An 18,957-nucleotide genomic window follows, 5' to 3' on the forward strand; every position below is an offset into this window, starting at 1 on the left:
CCCTCCCGCGCTAGCCTAAGGGCCACCTTAGCAAAGCGCATCCCAGGCTGCATAGCCGCACTACCCTACCCAACCATACCACACATAAACATGACACTACCCCCGGGGTTTACACAGACGAGCCGGCGAAGCAAGAAGAGCGCCAGAAGAAAGGGCCCTAGCCGGCGGGGCCCAGCCAGGACAAAAGGAGGTCCCACAAAGCGCCTACACCGGCCGCATTTGCGGTCGGGGTAGACGACGGATGGGGCCCACCTACGAAGGCTGTCCAGGCCTACACGAGATGAGGCAGGATAAAGAGGGATAATCCCCCTCGATCCCAAATCATTGAGGCCAATTTCTAGCCATAGAATAATGGCGCGAATCAACCCGCATATTGTTTCAAAACCGATCCCCGAAAGTGATAAGATGGCGAGTTTCCATGGTCTATAGCAATTTTTAAATGTTGGTAGCAATGCCACAAAAATAAAATTTACTGAGGTTATAAATGTTTACTTTTACAAGAAAAGTTATCATCGAACTTAAAACTTAAATGGCTAGTATCAAACAAACTATTTGCAGGCTCTGCCTTGCGACTATACCAGACAAAAATTTCAAAGTAGTAGATGAGTATACTAAGGCCGTTTTAGATATTCCTTTGCTGAAGTTGGTGAGTACGAAAAATTTTAGTCACAAATATATAAATGCGTATCTTACATTGCAGAAATATGAGGACGGTGACAAACACGTAGTGTGTAATCTGTGTTATGAAAGGTTAAACGCTGCCTCAGAATTTAAATCCACTTGTTTGGACACGTACAACACAATTATTCCATACGTAGATTGTGAGAAAATGTCTGGGCTTGACTTGAGAGAAATTTATATGAAGGAGAACGGAAAAGTTATTTCATGCGACCAGAAAGTTTGTCAGTTGTGTATGCATCTAGTAACAAGTGAATTTAGACGTGTACTCGAAGCGGAACTTGATGTTATCCTAAAATTCGTTCCGGAATTGGTATGTTTAATTTCAAACGAATATTTGCAGGATAAAACTCACTAAAAAATTGTGTTTTTAGAACACCTGCATTGCCAAGGATCCTGTTATATGTACATTATGCTTTAATTCTCTGTACACTCATAATGTCTTTCTAAAAGATTGCTCAATTATAAGTGACAAAGTTGGAGGTGTTTGGGACAGTCAAATCGCAGACGGTGGAGCGGATTTATTCATTAAAACTGAAAACTTGAGAGAATTGGAATTAGAAGTAGATGGAAAAATTAGAGGCATTTGTGATAGTTCAGTCGGAGAGAGCCAAACGGAGATCAACGTATTACCGTCTGGTTTATTTATTAAGACTGAAAACTTGGACAAAGATTACGATATTAACGAGATGGAAATGTCGGTCAAAACTGAATGTGTCGAGATAAAATCGGAAGAAGATGAAGGCAGAAAGTAAGAAAAAATACTTTTGGGTAAAAAACCAATGGCATACCATTTTTTTTCTTTGAAAATATCAAAGTCTGTGTTTCTACGCACACCACTGTTGGCGCTAAAAAAAAATATGTTTGTATTGCAAAACATGCCTTTATTAACTATCACTACATTTTAAATATCATTGAAATATCTCGTGGTGCGGTTTCGAAAATAATAATTTCCTTCTTTTGCCTAAAATTTTAATACCCCGTATTTTCGCAACGGAACATTTTTGGACCATAGTTTATAAAGCAAACTATCTTTAATTTACCATGTAAAATCACACTCTTAAGTATTCACATATCATTAAGGAATACCCTGTATATTAATAAAAAACATTTAGAAAAAATGACGTTTAACAGTGCACGATTGACAAAAAATCTCTAAATCTTGGCATCATCAATGTTAATGATTCGTTTACAATGAACAATGACAAACTGTTACATCTACGTTCGAGATAATGCGATCGCTGATTGGTTGAATAGAATCTCATGAAAAATTACACCAATCACAGCGGGTGAAACGGAAAGTTGTGTTTTAATGTAATCTTGATCTTATTGTTTTAGTAATATTTAATTTTACTAAAATTTAATAGCCAATATGAACGAAAATAAATTACTGTTTAAAACAGAAATACTGGTCGGGTTAACGAAAAAGCAATAAAAACAAAAAAAAACTTTAAGGCTATTTAAAATCATTAATATTGATTTTAAAAACCATTATTATGTATTTACCAGTACTCGTCCCTTAATTCTTTAACTGCAGTATCCTTATTTTATAAGATGTACCTTATAGTTTTATTTATTACAGTTTTATTTATTTGTACATTTTTCTCAGTTACACGCTACAACCAAGCTTCACGGATGTAATAATTAAGAATAGCTACAATGGAGATGTAGAAGAAAAGGAGCTACAGAACCAAAACCCCAGTGTCTACAAAAATAATAAGAGTCGTTTCACAGCTGCTCAAACAAAAACCAAGAATTCACTCTCATCACGGATGAGACACAAAAACATAAAGGGAGCACGAAAGTACAAAATAAAGGCCACGCATCCTCTAGGCAGGCAAACGATGAAATGCAACGACTGCAGTTATGAAACTATTTACAGGAAAAACTTCGTGAGGCACATATTAAGGCACAAAAACGTCGTGCAAGCGCCAAAGTACACATGCGATATGTGCAATTTTAAGTCGATGTACAAAGAAAGTCTCATCCGTCATCAAGTATCACACAAAAGCACCTCGGAAACACACATGTACAAATGCGACGTTTGCGATTACGAATCAAGATACAAGAAAAATCTCGACAGTCATCAGATGACACACAAAAGTCGTTCGGAAGGGCCAATGTACCGGTGCAGCGTTTGTGATTACGAGTCGAGGTATAGGAAAAATATCCGGTACCACGAATTACGACACAAAGACGCCTCGCAGGTTCAAATGTTCAGGTGTAACGACTGCGATTATATAACCAGGTATAAGAATAACATCGCCTCGCACGTGATGAAGCACAGGAAGCTCCCGCACGAGTGTAACGACTGCGACTATAAGACGACAAATAAGAGCCATTTGCAACGACACGAATTGAAGCACAAAAGTGTCGCCGAAACAGAAATGTACTCGTGCGAATTGTGTGATTACGTAACAAAGTACAAGGGAAATCTTACTGGCCACCTATTAAGACATGAGATTGGTGCCAAAGCACTGAAGTATTCGTGCGATATCTGTGATTTCGAAACGAAATCTAAAGCAAACATTAACATTCACGAATTAACTCATAAAAATCGTTCGAAAGCACAATTGTACACGTGCGACACCTGTGATTATGCGACCTACCACAAGAGCCGTATCACAAGTCACGAGTTAAAACACAGGGATCCCACGCAGGTTCAAATGTACAAGTGCAACGACTGCCATTTCGAAACTAAATACAAGAAAAATATCCTCTCCCACGTGATGACACACAAGGAGGCTTTGGAAGAACGGATGCACCAGTGCGATAAGTGCGAGTACACAGCGAAAACAAAGAGGAACCTGCAACGACACCTGTTGCGGCACAAAACTGCTTCTTCCGAATTAATAAAGTACGATTGCGATCTTTGCGATTTCCAAACGACTTCTAAACAATACTTGAAGTTCCACCAGTTCAATCACGAAACCTCCACGCATTTGTACCAGTGCTCCAAGTGCGATTATAAAACTAAACAAAGCTATTTGCTTGTGGCCCATGAGGTGAGGCACAAAGTCGTTCCGGAAGCGCAAACATAGGGATGTTTTTTCTGGATTTTTAGACAAATGCAACAGTTTCAAGCACTGTCGGTGAAGAACCAAAATGGCGGCGTACAAAGGGTGAGGGGGTGTTTTCATATTAAACTATTCCATCCGAGGTATCTTCAGATAAACCAAATGGAAATTAACAGAAGTTCTTCAACCAGTATTATAATATACAGTTGTAACTAAAGAATTATTAAGAATGTAGAATATTAGAATAATAATATTAAAAATATTAGGAACCCGCTAATTGTGTACTAGGCTATGTAGTTATAAATAAAGGATTTTTTAGCATTAAAACTAAATATTTAATATAACTTGAAATATATAGGATGAGAGTATCGAATTATAAGTTTCTTCTATATAATAACGCTTACATACAGTTTCGCTCTTCCACGAATAAGATCCACTTCCACTTGTAATTCAGCGACCGGTGGTCATCTTTGTTTTCGTCGTTTGCCTTTTCTGTAACAGATGTCACTATTTATACAATTCCGACTTCGTATTCCGATATGTTAAAACAATCCGTTAAGGGAGGGCAGCCCTAGAAGGAGTTGTTATTTAAGTATACTTTTTAAAATGACTTAAAAATCCCAAGAAATAAAGCAAAATTCCCTATTTCCACAATTCCAAAAAAATCTGTAGATCTGGCTGCCCTCTGTTAACGGATTCAAATATGGGACAACCTTGACATTTTAAAAACTTCTGTTTTTTGTTCTGCCGCTCGCAATTGTCATTAAAACAATTAAAAACTAATAAAATAGATTTAAAAAAGCTATCCCACAGGTATTATTGCAATAAAATCAACAATATTTATTATTTAGTAATTAATAAGTACAAACACAGATCAAGAAAAGACATAGATACATAATTTATACCTATGTGGCTTGAAGCCAAAATAGTTCATCGGAAGGGTGAGGAAGTTGTGTTTACATTCCCTCATGGGCAGTGGCGCATCATTTTATAGGGGCTGATTGCAACTAAAATAACAAGTTTAATAATTATAATTGTAAATTTTATTTTCCGCAGATAAACTAGGGAAATATGGTGTAATAGGTATGTTAAGAAAGCGTGTTTTATTTCTTAAGGTATCTATGAGATTATTTAACTTTTCTTCAACCTATTTTATTACTTATGAACTTCACAGTCCCCTACATTTACTTCTTCCTGGAATACGGTTGAGATGATCTACTGACACAATTTTACTCTCATTTATATACAAAAGGAATGATACATTTCATCATACTCTTAAGCTGTTAATTAATATGATTTTCACGAGATTTTAACAAAACAAAGTATTTAAATTCCATTTGGGTAGGTATATCCTAGTTTTAATTTTAATAGCTTATGACACGGTGTAAAATTTGGTATCAACTCTTACATAGAATTTATAAAATTTGTATATAGGAAACTAAAAGATTGACCATATTTTAAAATTATAATTCATTTTTATAGAGTCGGTCCATTAACCCTTCCTATCACAAACACATATGTGTGAATTTATATAAAAAACTAAAAATTAGAACAGGTTTAAATATATATTTTATATAGAATTACATGTAGATTTTTACATTGCGTGTTACGGCTATATTACTGGAGTTAAAGTTTGTCCCTAATAAAGCTGTCAATTGGTTTATTTTTTAGGTTGTCTCTATCGAATGAATGTTATGAATGAAAAAAGACAACCATATTACTCAAATAGAAATTTATTGATTATGAAATAAAATATTTTTTGTTAACTTATGCTTTATCCTAAGAATATTATCCTGCATTTTATTACAAAAGTGGTCAGAGCATATATAGGTATATATAGATATTGTTTCTGTATATGGAATTCCTAAGCTTCTAAACCACTGTCTTCTAATTAGAAGATTTTTCGGAAATCTGTAACATATAAAAAAATCTATTAAATGTTTTACGCCTTGGTTTATCTGATTTACTAATGCTTTTTGGCACTTAAATTTTGTCAAAGCGAAATATTTAAATTTAACCCCAACAGCTTGTTTTATTGCTACGTCTATGATTATTGTTACTTATGGAACGATCGTTGATTTTGTTTCATTTGGTACATATTGCAAATATAGCACTTCTTCGGCGTTGCTCAACACTTTTTTCACTGGAAAAAATCTTACTAACAAGCACGAAATCATTAAAAACGCAAAAACATTAGATTACACTACGAAACACAACAATGGCGAACTTGAATTTTCTGGAAAATGTCAAAATTTGAGCGTAAAAGTGGCGCGAAACTTAAATGAACCAATCACAACACGGGGAATAGTAAATATAAACATGAATCATTTGAGATTCAAACAAATACCCTGAATCTGATCTGTCTTTTCTTGATCTGTGAGTACAAAGATACTTCTAAAATGATGGTGGCTTGACTTTCTATATTATTCTGCGTCTGTGGTAGTTTTTCAATGTTGGTAGGGTATTATGTTTTTTTATGGTTGGTAACATGTATCTAATATTTTTTGAGGTTATGTTGTGATATGTTTACTTTCTAAGGAAAAGAAAATAATAAATCTCAAATGGCCAGTTTCAAAGAAAATACTTGCAGGCTCTGCCTTGCGACTATCCTAGACAAAAATTTCAGAGCAGTGGACGACTATACGACTGACATTCTAGACATTCCTCTGCTGAAGTTGGTGAGTCAACAGAAGGTCATAGCCACTTCTGTAGCAATTTACATATATCACATTTCAGAAATTTGAGGATGGGAGGAAACACGTAGTATGTTGTCCTTGTTATGAAAGATTAAACGCTGCCTTGGAATTTAAATCGGCTTGTTTGGGTACTTATAACACCATCCTTCCATATGGGGATTACGACAAAGTGTCTCTGCTCGACTTGAGGGAAATTTATATGAAGCAGAACGGGACGGCTATTTCACGCGATCAGAAAGTTTGTCGACTATGTATGCGGCTAGTAAGGAACGAGTTTAGATGCGTACTCAATGCGGAGCTTGATGCTATTAAAAAATTCATACCCGAAATGGTACGTACCATTAATACAGTAACATATTAATTTAAAATGAGCGTTCGTTGGTTTAAAATAGTGTTTTTTATTATAGAAGACCATCATTATCAAAGATCCGGTTGTTTGCACGCCTTGCTTTGATTCTCTGTGCACTCACAATGCTTTTTTAAAAGATTGCTCTGAAGTGGGTGAAAAAGTTGGACTTAGTTGTGATGATCAAGCTAAGGAGAGTCACACGGAAGCTTGGCCTCCCGATTTATTCATTAAAACCGAAAACTTGGAAGAATTCGATACGAATGAGATGGGAACATTACACGGATCTCTAAGAGATCCCTTAGAGGTAGACCAAACAGATAATTTCAATGGTTCGACCCCAGAGAATCAAACGGGTGTGTCATCATCAGTTATATTCATTAAGACTGAAAACTCGTACAAAGAATCTGAGATTAACCGGATGGAAATGCCAATCGAGGTAAAACTGGAAGAATATGCAGGAGGGAGGTAAGGAAGAACTACTTTTGGTTAATTTAAGTAGAATGATTTACAAAAATAATCTCAAATCGAACGCTATCGAGTAACGCCCAAAGTGTTTTTAATTATTTTGCCGTAAGTATTTTTCAGTTAAGCTATTTTTTATTCAACTTTGGTGTATCTATTACTGGTAGTAAACTGCATCGACAAAATACTAATAGTTATTAAAGGTTTGAAACTACAAAGGCTTAAGGAGGTATATCGGGGCCTGAGGGAAGTGAGGATCGCAGGGGGGGGGGGTCCTATGCTTTTCTTAGGGGACTAAAACCCGCTGCCAACTTGAAAAAATTAAATTCTATTCAAATTATTTGCGATAAACATTATCTATATAACAAAGAAATCTACTCAACATGCACATAGCATACATATTGAAAATTAACAACATAAAAATATCATATTTAAGTAGTTTTAAATTATATTTAATTAACGCATAAACACTATGTAGATGTGGCAACAGCGATAATAATCGAGTGCAGTTGTACACACTGCGAACCTACAGATCTCGGACATCGGAGATATTGTGCGTCAAATTCGGGTAAAGATGCATATGCGTTAAAAAATGTATTGTGTAAACTATGTAAAATATAATTATTATATATAGCAAATATATCGTATTATCCTCGCGAAGATTTGTATCGTTTATTTAAAATCCGTCAATCATGTGAAGTGGTAAAACGACGAGAAAATAATTATGATAATTTTGTTCTAAAGAAATGAAATGACACTCGCGCGCATCTCTCGGCCAAGTCAAAGAAAATATTGGATGCAATTTTGAAGGTTCTGTGATAGAAATTACATTATTACTCACTGTTCGTGTTTTTCATCTCTATTTTAGTAATGTTACAAAAGTTTTGCTGAGAAATACTTATGTTCCTCCTTTATTCCGTACAAATGCTTTTATTTCAAGTATTACTAATTATATTAATCAAGTAAAGAAAACTTTATGTAACCTAAATGTTGCTGGGTAATGATTACGATGTTTTTATAAACCATTAAATATATTAAACGTATTTATCAACTGTATTTTTTATTCCAATAAATATATCACAGCTTCCATCTTAATTAATCTAGTTTTTTAAAAACATTACAAAAAGTCATCTGTTGTGGATAATTTATTGTTGATAACAATGTACGTGGGATTTTGGAAAAAAGTATATGTTTGAAATCAATTTCGTTTTTATTGTCTTTCAAATGTATTCCCTCCTTGCTGTCAGCTGATTGCGACGTTGCCACATTAACCCTCAAGTCAGACTGAATGGCAATTATTGGTTTCTGTTTCTAATTAATACAGGCGTACTATGTTTAAAACTTATATTAGTTTTACATCAAAAATAAGATAATACTATGTACTATCTATGGAAAAGTTTTGTTTCATAATTTCTACATTTTTTTCTCAGTTATGGGCAAAAAAAAGCCGCACTGTCCATCTTCGCCATATAAACCTATGTTAAAATGAACAACTTTCAACAACAATACCTCAAAATCTAGATTCAAAAAAAAATTCAAAAAAATATGACGCTCAGAGGAAGCACTGGGTAATACTCTATATCAATTTCAAGTACATCTGTGCATTTGGGTAAACCCGATATACCGCCTTAAGTAGCTGTTATTGTCAAGAAAATGGTCCAAAACTCTTAATTTTTTGAATTTTTCTTTTAATCGAATAGATTATCACCAAATGACTGGAGCAGCAAAACTACCTGAGTAGTTTAGAAGAAAAAATTAAGATATAATAGTTATTTTAATTAAACTATATGCAAGAGAGACCTACTACTACACACAGAAAGTTTTTATTATTATTTTCACAATTTTTAACTCTTATAAAGTCTAAAGTCGAATCTGAATGTGTATCAATACATTTTATCATTCCATCCCGCTTACCAACTTATTAAATTTATTTCCAATTTTTGCTGTGTGCACATTTTCTTGCACTAAAAAAAATATTCTTTTTAATAAGATATAACTTATATTGTTATTTATTTGGGCCCTTTTCCAGTGGCATGCTTCAACCGAGCTTGAACTACGAAACAACCCACAGCGATAGTCAAGATCGAGAAAAAAGAGGGTTGTACCACCCGACAAAGTACACAGGAGATATCCTGAACGAGCTGACCTATAAAAATCTTACTCGCCGCAAAGCGAAGCACAAAAGTCCGTCAAAGAAAGGAATGTACAAGTGTCAGAAATGCGATTTCGTGTCAAAGTACATGCGCAGCCTCAACCAGCACCAGTCGAAACACAGGGACAAGGAGGTTCAAATCTACAAGTGCAAGGACTGCGATTTTGAGACTAGATACAAGCCTAACATCGCGTCTCACATGTTGAGACACAGGAACGTCTCGGACTTGCCGAGGCTGAAGTGCGATAAGTGCGACTACACAACAATAAAAAAGAGGAACCTCAGTCGTCACCAGTTGAGGCACAAAAGTTGGGAGGAAGCACAAATGCACTCGTGCGACGTTTGCGATTACGGGACCAAGTACAAGGGGAACCTTTCCTATCACCAGTCGTGCCACCACAGGATCGCGAATGCGACTAGTCGCAAGGATCCTTCGGAAGAGAAACTGTACAAATGTAACGACTGCGATTTCGGCACAAATTACAGGAAGAGCATCAGGAATCACATGGTGAAACACAGGAATATTTCGCAAATGCCGAAATATAAGTGCGATAAGTGCAAGTACGTGACGGTGAATAAGATCAATTTCCAGGTGCACCATTCGAATCACAAGGGGACTTCGGAGACGCAGGTGCAAGATGGCCGGGACGCCAGCTTGATAAGCGGGTTTATGAGGCAGAAAATAAGGGCCATTTTAAACGTTTGAGATTATAGCGGTGCGTGCAGTGTCAAAATTAGGGCGATTTTTTTTAAGGAATTTCTTTTTACAGGATACGAGAAGAAAGTTAATAGGATTTTTTACATTGTGAAGGGCAGTTAAGTGTTCTGTGTGCTCAGTATTGTACCTTCCGTTTGAAATAAAGTGATTTTCAAGGGATGTCTTTTGCTTTTCTTAAAGGGTAAAGCAACTCTGGTAAAAAAGGTTATTTTCTGGAATTTTCAAGAAAAATTCAGTACAAGGTATACAAGGTCGGAAAATCCCCATGGTTCATCGGCCGTTACGTGAGAGCCATAAAATAAGTCATAGAAATCCATGCGATAGAGAAAGATGGCTATAATGAAGGCGTCTAATAGTCACCGCCCATTTCGCCCTTCCACAAATAAGAAGTGGATCTTATTTGCGGAAGGGCGAAATGGGCGTTGACTATTAGACGCCTTCATTATAGCCATCTTTCTCTATTGCACGAATTTTTATGACTTTATTTATTACTCTCACGTAACGGCCAATGAACCATGGGGACTTTATGACCCTGTATAGTACAGTCATTGAAGCTGAAAATCAACTGTAACCTCCAAATTCTTTGAAACTGCATGGATTTGCATGAAAATTTAGAATAAGGCTCACCTTAGGCTCAAGTTCAAAAGTAACATAAGCCCGATTGACGCTGTTTGTTTTTTAGGGGTAAAAACTACTCCTAAGTGAAAAAAATTGAAAAAATTAAGTTTTAAACATTTTATTGATAAAAATCTTGTTCAAGCACAAAGATTAAATAATGTTCCATGTTCATGGCACATGTTTTATGATATATTTGATCTTTTCGACCCTTTATTTAACCCTTAAAAACTACCCCTATGCAAAAAATAATGATAAAAAATTACTTTTTAAAGATTTGGAATGATTAAAACATGCAATTATTTAAAATAAAAGTTACCTTATAGCTAGTTAAATAATTTTTCCCTTTCAACCCCTGAAAACCACCCCTGTATTGACAAAAATGATAAAAAATTACTTTTTAAAAGCTTGGAATGCTTTAACGGTGCAATTATTTAAAATAAAAATTCCCTCATTGCTTATGAAAGAATTTGTATCATAACACTATTCAACCCTTATAAATCACCCCTGTGCTAAAAAAATGATAAAAAATTACGTTTTAAATCTTGGAATGCTATAATTGTCAATCATAAAAAAATTGCTACACTGCCTATAAACTTTTATATACTCTGATACACACTTGAATCCTAACATTTTGCTCCAAAAATGAGAAAGCCTATTTTGCTCCGAAAAAATGTAGGTACCATAATTTTGAAGCTATAATATCCTACAAAAAAGCATTTTAAAGATAATTTCAAGAGCTGTAAGATCGTTTGCATATAAAACCCTTTAAGTCCTTCATTTTTTAAAGGGAAAGGATCAAAGGGCTCGAGACAGGTCGTTTTTTCACTAAAATGGATACTTCAAGCGGCGATATCTCCTTTATTTTTTATGCTATAGGAATAAAAAGAAAGGCAAAATATTTGTTGAAAAAGAAGCTACATTTTTGTTGTTTATCATTTTTTTATGTATCTTTCATAGTTTCAGTTATTTTATAAATAAGGCAATTTTTTTTGAATAATGGAAAATACGTTTTCAACTTTTACCATACATTATTCAAAAAATACGCAATCTAAACCGGTCTAACTTCAGGATCATATGAAGAACACTAAAACAAAACTAACTGTAAAGGGTCTACGATTAATTTTAAAACTGATGGAAATGGTACAGCGTTTACTGCTCATTTTTCCTTAAAAAATATGAGCAACCCATCTGTTTTTGACGATAACTGCTTCAATTTTGCTCTAATTAACTCTAATTAATAAGTGCTCATTTTGAAGGTCTTTTTGAGTAATACAAAAAACTCCAGGAGCGTTATAAACGTAAAATTAATCCTTTTTCCGCTATTTGACGTTGATTACATCGATTCGAGTATTCCCACCAAAACAAGTCCCCTTCCACTAACCACATTTCACTTTGTATAGGACGTACAACACTTTTTAGAAAACGATTTTCTTTGTTTCTTTATAAGCTACATTTTTGTTCATTACACTTTTTTTAATAAATTGCGTAGTTTTTGAGTATTCGCAAAAAAATTTTTTTTTTCACTCAAAATTTCAAGTTTTCAATCGTGAATAACTAAAAAATTATTGATTTCTCGAAAAAATTCTTCGAATATTTTTTGCTCAAAATTTGATTCTCTATTGATTTCCAGCGTTATTTTTGAAACAAAAATTTCCACCCCCAAGAAGGGGTGTCAACCCCCAACAGGGTGGAAGCGTCAATCGACGTTATGTCAATAATGTTCATTGACCTTCTCTCTAACTAACTGCCAAATTTCAAGTCGATCGGTTCAGTTTCAAAGAATTGGCAGGTGAAAAGCTTCAATGATTGTACTAATAGTGTCAGGAACAAATTGTGAATTTTTTCAAATAATTTGGACCAAAATGGCGGGTGTAGACGATGGCAAGCAACGACACTTTTTTTCAGAGAGCTCTACGGCCGGAAAGGTTTTTTATTAACAGATGGTTTTGGAACAAAACACAAATATTTTATGATATTATATAACAAAAGCTAGGGAACATTTGTATTCACAGAAGTGCATCATAGTAATATGCTACTTACACATGTAACTTTTCCACTCGAATCATTTCGTGATCACAGTTTGTAGTGTGTGTAAAAGCTCTGCAAAAAGAACAGTGCATGCTTTGTCCCATGTACCGTTGTGTTGACTAGTTGATGTCCTAGAACCGTGTGCGGAGGTTCTGGCTCCAGAATCTTCTCTTCAACAGCTATTTTCCTGCTTTTTGCTATTTTCTGTTTTAATTCTCAAGCACTTGTACTTTCTTTTGGTCACCAATTTTCCTTCCTACCCACTGTTCTTCATTCGACATTTAATAGGTTAAAGCAATCAGCTGTGGTATTGCAAGTATTATTATTAATATGTACCTAATTATAATAAAATGAGAATTTAGTTCTTTTAAATAAGATAAATTATAAAACAGAACTTAACAAGTAATATAACAGAAAACTCAAGCAGTAATCAATAATAATGAATGAAATGTACAAAAATAAATAAATAATATTTTAAATCACAGAAAAATAGTTGGGTAGTCGTTACAAGATACATTGAACATAACCTTCCCATCCACATGTACACAATTCACACACGTAAGTACAGCACAAATAATTCATTTAGAAAAGGAAATTGACTGTTGAAAATACATTGACACACAAATAATGAATATTAGACTTGAAGCGAGATGAACATATTTTAATTTTGTACCAGTATACCTTAAATAAAATAAACTTTCCTAGGTTTACCGCAACGCCCATCTGGAAAATCAAGTGCACAATCGAATATTGAATTTTGAAACTATATGTACAGCAGAGAAATACCACTGCATATAATTGGCAAGGGTAAGAAGAAGCTTTGGATGTTTTTATGAAGATGCATTATTTCAGAGAATAAATTTTTAGGGATCTTTTAACAACCCTTATCTTGAAAACCGTTGAGATTTTGAAGTATGTTTATAAGGCAAAGCGCAATTTTTTTTGGTTCTATCTGCCTCAAATCTGATGACTAAAATTTGAACATCCTGTATACAACACCGGCAGCACTGAATGCTTCATCGTCTGTGTAACAACAGCCTTCTATTAAAAAAATTATCCATGTGAAAATTTGACTTTTTTATTAACTACGTGGTATATACAGTATATCATTTACAATATTTATGGGCATTTAACATAATATAAAAGTATCAAAACTACAAATCATTTGTCAAAGGAAACAGGAAAAGTGTGGACTTTTCAGTTCATAACTAGGTATTAGCGAATCAGTTGCCCATGCTCTTGTTTCAGTAAGGTCTTCGTGTTTCAACCGATGTTTTTCAAAGCAGGCGTTATGTTTTTTTATTACAATATTTACAATCGGTGTCTTGTAGTTCTTAAATAGCTCCAATTCTGACTGTTGCGGCTTCACCGCAAAAGGGTGTTATTGTAATTACAATTCATTTTTAAAATATATAAAATAAGTTTTCTATTCTTTTCATTTGTTGCAACAACATGTTTGTTTCGAGTTTATTCACTCAAATACGAAAATCCTTATTATTTTTACGTACTGTTTTTGTTGGAGATGGTTTTTGTATATAATTCATATTCATTCCATTTGAGAGACTCGACATAGTAACAAGTGCGTGTGATTCCCAACTCCATAAGAAATAAATAGAAAGCCGAATCAACATTTTCAAGACATCAGAAGGGCCCTTCAAGAACATAGGAGTTTCAAAGGAGGTAAGCCATCTCCAACCATTTTATTTCTTTATTCATACAGTCCACCACTTTGAATAACCGTGGCGTTATAACACTGACTGTATTTTGCACATTGATAAGCAATAATTCACACCTGCAATTCACAGTTGGCAAATCACGCAGATCACACCGGTAAATTTGCATTTGAGAAGGTTCAGTACATTTGAAGATACGAAGGATGTTTATGTTTCCGTTGGTGCCTTTTGAAACTATTCTTGTATTTACTTTTGAACTCGCAGTCATTACAACTGTACATTTGGGTCTGCGAAGGATTTTCATGTTTCAGTTTGTGTTGTTTGATTTTATTCTTGTGTTTGGATTCGTAGTCGCAGTCACTACACTTGTACATTTGAACCTGCGAAGTATCTTTATGTGTCAGTTGATGCGGTTTGATATTTCCCTTGTATTTAGTTTTGAAATCGCAGTCATTACAACTGTACATTTGAATCTGTGAGGGAGCTTTATGTTTTCGTTGATGCTTTTTGATGTCACATTTGTATTTAGTTTCATAATCGCAGTCGTCGCATTTGTACATTTGAACCTGCGAAGGATCCTTATGTTGCTGTTGGTGTTTTATAAAATAACCCCTGTATATAGTTTCGAAATCGCAGTCGTTACACCTGTACGTTTCAACCAGCGAAGGATCTTTATGTCTCAGTAGGTGGTGTTTAATTTTTTCTCTGTATCTAGTTTCGTAATCACAGTCATTACACCTATACATTTGAACATGCGAAGGATCTTTATGCTTCAGCTTGTGACATTTGAATCTAGCCTTGTATTTAGTTTCGTAATCGCAGTTGTTACACCTATACATTTTAACCTGTGAAGGATCTTTATGTTTCAGCTGGTGACATTTGAATCTAGTCTTGTATTTAGTTTCGTAATCGCAGTTGTTACACCTATATATTTGAATCTGTGAAGAATCTTTATGTTCCAGTTGATGCAGGTTGATATTTCCCTTGTATTTAGTTTTGTAATCGCAGTCATTGCACCTATACATTTGAATCAGCTCAGGATCTTTATGTGTCAGTTGATGGCTTTTGATATCACCTTTGTATTTAGTTTTATAATCGCAGTCGTTACAACTATACGTTTGAACCTGGGAAGGGTCTTTGTGTTTCAGTTGGTGCCGTTTGATATCACTCTTGTACTTAGTTTTGTATTCGCAGTCGTTACACCTGTATGTTTGGACCTGAGAAGGATCTTTATGTATCAACTGATGTTTGATGAAACTACTCTTATTCGTGGATTCGTAATTGCAACTATCACATTTATAATATGGCATTTGTGAAGTGCCCTTATGTGGTAGTGCCTTGCATTTGTTTGAGTCTTTGCATTTTAAATAGTGACTATCAAAGCTGGTCCTCCGTTTAGTTTGGAAATCACAGAAGTTGCGCTTGTATATTTTTGAAATGTTTTCATTCCTCGTATTACATTTGTTTGCTGCTCTATTTTCAGTTTTACGTACATCATGCAGCTTTACAATTAATCTTCTCGAACAGTTCATTATAGGAGGTTTGCAGCAGTGTCGCTGAAAAAAATTACATTTATAGGGTATTTTTGAAAATCTGTTTTTTTAAGGGGTTATAAGTGATCCCAAATCCCAGGGTGTTTCAGGAGGAGATGTACATACTTCAGTATGTTACTCTAAGTTTAATTTTAAGCAAAAAACACTTCGTTTGGGATATACAGGATGTCAAATTTAAAAAAATTAATTATTTTCTTTAATAACTCTCGGCTACTTTGAGTTAAATTCATGAAATTTTGTATGTGGTGAGGATTCTTGGGACGGGAAATTAAAATTTTATGAACGATTGGCTGTATCTCCCAGAGGGCACCACAAGCGATCTTTTTAAATCGCTTCAACTTTTTTGTGCCATGGTATATGTCATTTCGGAATAGAAAAACATTTTCCCCTATCTTTTCTACTTAATCGCACACCTTATTGAAATCTCTAGGAGCAGCCGTTTCCGTTAAAAACTCATCTAATGATGCAAATTCTGTATTAGAGTGAATCGAAAGTTATTGTCAGGTTTTGTACATTTTGTTTAGATTTTATTTTTGCAATTCTCACAAAAAAAAGTCAGGCTGTTTTGTTTAGAAACTAATAGTTCTTAATCTTTAAAGTGTTATGCCTTGTTTTTTAGATAAAAGTAAGGTAGACAGTTAAGGAATTTTCACGTTTTTGTACGATATGCACGCATCGCCAATTCTTAGAATTAATTAGAAAAAATAACGCAGCTGTTTTTTCAACACGATGTTTTTATTTTTTAATCTGACAAATAATTTACTAAAATAAACGCCTCTTAAAGATTTATTGTAAAATGCGTGGTTTTCGAGAATAAAACAAAATAACAAAAAAAACAACTTAACACTATCCAATTAACACTACTAAATTAATTTTTATCAAAGACAAATCATTCCACAACAGATATTAACAGTAAATCTGTGCTGGAAATGGGTTTCTACACTAGCATGTGGATTGTTATCGTACCAACGATGATTGTTGTGATGGTTATTAATGCCGCCCCTGGTAAAAGTGGCTTCGTCGGTAAAAAATATCATTAGAACCAATTGACGATAAGCGTTGATCCATTCACAAAATTCCAATCTTCTGGCATGGTCTCTTGGTTGAATATTTTGTACGTTTTGTATGCGAAAAGGATACAAACCATTTTTGCAGAACATACGCCATACTCTTACATGAGGAATATTCATCTGTAACGAAACCCTTCTGGTGCTTGTCGATGCTCTTCGTTCTATTGATTGAAGAATATTTTCGATTTCATTGGCATTTTGGTTATCTGCTCGTTCAGAATAATAATGTCTCCTTGGAAGAAAACCAGATTCACGTGATTTGGTAAATGTCTTATAAAACACCCTTGCATCTGGAACCGTTCTATTAGGAAATCTTCTCCGGTATTCTCTGCGAGCAGCCCGTGAATTTCCATTGGAAAAGTCGTAACAAAATAACATATCAGCATACTCACTATGCGTAAAGATATGTGGCATTTTTAAAAATTGCATACAAACAAATTTGCAAAACAAAAACTGTTTTGCAAATTTTAATTTTTAATTAAATGTCAATGGGAGCCTACTTGATAATCTTCTTATTGACGAGTTTTGATTACGGAAATAAATAAAAGTAATATTTTCAAGTAGGCTCCCACCAGGTAGTTTACATTTAATTAAAAGTGACATAAAATGAAGTTTTTGTTTTGCAAATTTATGTTTGTATTCAAAGTTTAAAAATTCATCTTTACGCATAAAGAGTATGCTGATATGTTATTTTGTTATGGCTTTTCCAATAGAAATTCGCGGGCTACTCGTAGAGAATATGGGACACGATTTCCTAATAGAACGGTTCCAGATGCAAGGATGTTTTCTAACACATTCACCAAATTATGTGAATCCTGTTTTCCTCCAAGTAGTCACTATCATTCTGAACAAGCAGATAACCGAAATGCCAATGAAAAAAAAAATTACATTATGCAAACAAGGCTTGTATCCTTTCCACATTTAAAATGTACAAAATTTTCAACCAAGAGATCATGCCAGAAGATTGGAATTTTGTAAATAGATCAATGCTAATCATCAACTACTTCCAATGATGCTTTTTACTGACTGATGCATCATCATCTTTAGATGAGTTTTTAACGGAAACGGCTGCTCCTAGAGATTTCAATAAAGTGTACATTTCTTAAGTAGAAATGATAGGGGAAAATGTTTTTCTATTCTGAAATGACATACACCGTGGCACAAAAAAGTTCAAGCGATTTAAAAGGATCGCTTGTGGTGCTCTCTGGGTGATACAGCCAAACGTTCATAAAATTTTAATTTCCCGTCCCAAGTATATATATCTCTTCCTAAAACACCCTGTATACGAACTTAGCACTGCGCCGAAATAAGTCAGTATTAGCTGTCATTTAAAATGTTGGCAAAGCAAAGGGAAGTCTTAGTTTAGATTCGGATTAAAGAGTCTATACTGTATTCTTCCATTCTCTGATATATAGATTAACTGAACATTTCCCTTCTCTTTTAGATAAACTTCCTTTAAATCAATAGCTGGCTTTTTACTGGCGTTAATATGAGGAAAAATTAAATCCTCGGTGTCCATACATATCGACTTAAAATTAAAAGCAGCAAATAATTTTATGGAACATGTACACATGAAATGTATAACATTTTCCTCCAAATTCCGAAACGATTTGTAAATAAGTATAAATGAACTACACTAAGGACATAAAAGTAATCTTGTTAACTTGATCTTACCACATCCGGTAAAACAATTTTTAGAACATCCCTTACGACTTCTTCTATCACCTGGCAATTTAGTATTTACACAGTCTACAAAATGTTTCTTCCAAGATTCTTGGTTGCAAGTCTATTTGTTGATTTTCTGTTCAGGAATTCTAATCGTTCATAATATTGTCGCAAACAATAAAGCAAAGCCGAAGCAAAGAAGCCATTTCTTCTTTCTTCTTCTTCTTTTTTTTGGCCTTCACAAGTGTAAACACAAACGGCAATGTCAAAATTACCTT

At 34.4% G+C, this 18,957-nt stretch overlaps 3 protein-coding genes across 4 annotated transcripts; 2 read left to right on the forward strand and 1 right to left on the reverse strand.

The window, feature by feature from the left end:
• The first annotated feature begins 488 nt into the window (after positions 1-488).
• LOC108916192 (zinc finger Y-chromosomal protein 2-like) lies at positions 489-3,999 on the forward strand. Its single transcript, XM_018722397.1, has 4 exons — positions 489-646; positions 701-991; positions 1,053-1,429; positions 2,288-3,999. Exons 1-4 carry the CDS (start codon positions 530-532, stop codon positions 3,717-3,719), a joined length of 2,217 nt encoding a protein of 738 aa, XP_018577913.1. The 5' UTR covers positions 489-529; the 3' UTR covers positions 3,720-3,999.
• Positions 4,000-6,169: 2,170 nt separating this feature from the next.
• LOC108916193 (zinc finger protein 808-like) lies at positions 6,170-10,202 on the forward strand. Of its 2 annotated transcripts, XM_018722399.1 has the most exons (5): positions 6,170-6,373; positions 6,432-6,722; positions 6,799-7,205; positions 9,232-10,070; positions 10,125-10,165. In XM_018722399.1, the coding sequence occupies exons 1-4, from the start codon at positions 6,257-6,259 to the stop codon at positions 10,058-10,060; spliced, it is 1,644 nt and encodes a 547-aa protein (XP_018577915.1). In that variant the 5' UTR covers positions 6,170-6,256; the 3' UTR covers positions 10,061-10,070; positions 10,125-10,165. The 2 variants fall into 2 exon arrangements, with proteins under 2 accessions (XP_018577915.1, XP_018577914.1); XM_018722398.1 differs by having other exon boundaries at positions 9,232-10,202.
• A 4,368-nt stretch (positions 10,203-14,570) lies between these two features.
• On the reverse strand, positions 14,571-18,861 carry LOC108916191 (zinc finger protein 761-like). Its single transcript, XM_023456565.1, has 3 exons — positions 18,740-18,861; positions 14,958-15,947; positions 14,571-14,771 (listed from the first exon to the last, which is right to left on the reverse strand). Exons 2-3 carry the CDS (start codon positions 15,921-15,923, stop codon positions 14,571-14,573), a joined length of 1,167 nt encoding a protein of 388 aa, XP_023312333.1. The 5' UTR covers positions 15,924-15,947; positions 18,740-18,861.
• Between the last annotated feature and the right edge of the window lie 96 nt (positions 18,862-18,957).

Source organism: Anoplophora glabripennis, unplaced genomic scaffold (genome assembly GCF_000390285.2).
Source record: "Anoplophora glabripennis isolate ALB-LARVAE unplaced genomic scaffold, Agla_2.0 scaffold1803, whole genome shotgun sequence".
Lineage (NCBI taxonomy): Eukaryota > Metazoa > Arthropoda > Insecta > Coleoptera > Cerambycidae > Anoplophora > Anoplophora glabripennis.

Excerpts from the sequence above, each read along its gene's own strand:
- LOC108916192 (XM_018722397.1), top strand. The coding sequence starts at position 530 with ATGGCTAGTATCAAACAAACTATTTGCAGGCTCTGCCTTGCGACTATA. Across the intron at positions 992-1,052 it reads TAAAATTCGTTCCGGAATTG|AACACCTGCATTGCCAAGGA; the intron begins GTATGTTTAATT and ends TTGTGTTTTTAG. Across the intron at positions 1,430-2,287 it reads GAAGAAGATGAAGGCAGAAA|TTACACGCTACAACCAAGCT; the intron begins GTAAGAAAAAAT and ends CATTTTTCTCAG.
- LOC108916191 (XM_023456565.1), bottom strand. The coding sequence starts at position 15,923 with ATGAACTGTTCGAGAAGATTAATTGTAAAGCTGCATGATGTACGTAAA. Across the intron at positions 14,772-14,957 it reads AACATAAGGATCCTTCGCAG|GTTCAAATGTACAAGTGTAG; the intron begins GTTCAAATGTAC and ends GATACTTCGCAG.
- LOC108916193 (XM_018722398.1), top strand. The coding sequence starts at position 6,257 with ATGGCCAGTTTCAAAGAAAATACTTGCAGGCTCTGCCTTGCGACTATC. Across the intron at positions 6,374-6,431 it reads ACATTCCTCTGCTGAAGTTG|AAATTTGAGGATGGGAGGAA; the intron begins GTGAGTCAACAG and ends ATCACATTTCAG. Across the intron at positions 7,206-9,231 it reads GAAGAATATGCAGGAGGGAG|TGGCATGCTTCAACCGAGCT; the intron begins GTAAGGAAGAAC and ends GCCCTTTTCCAG.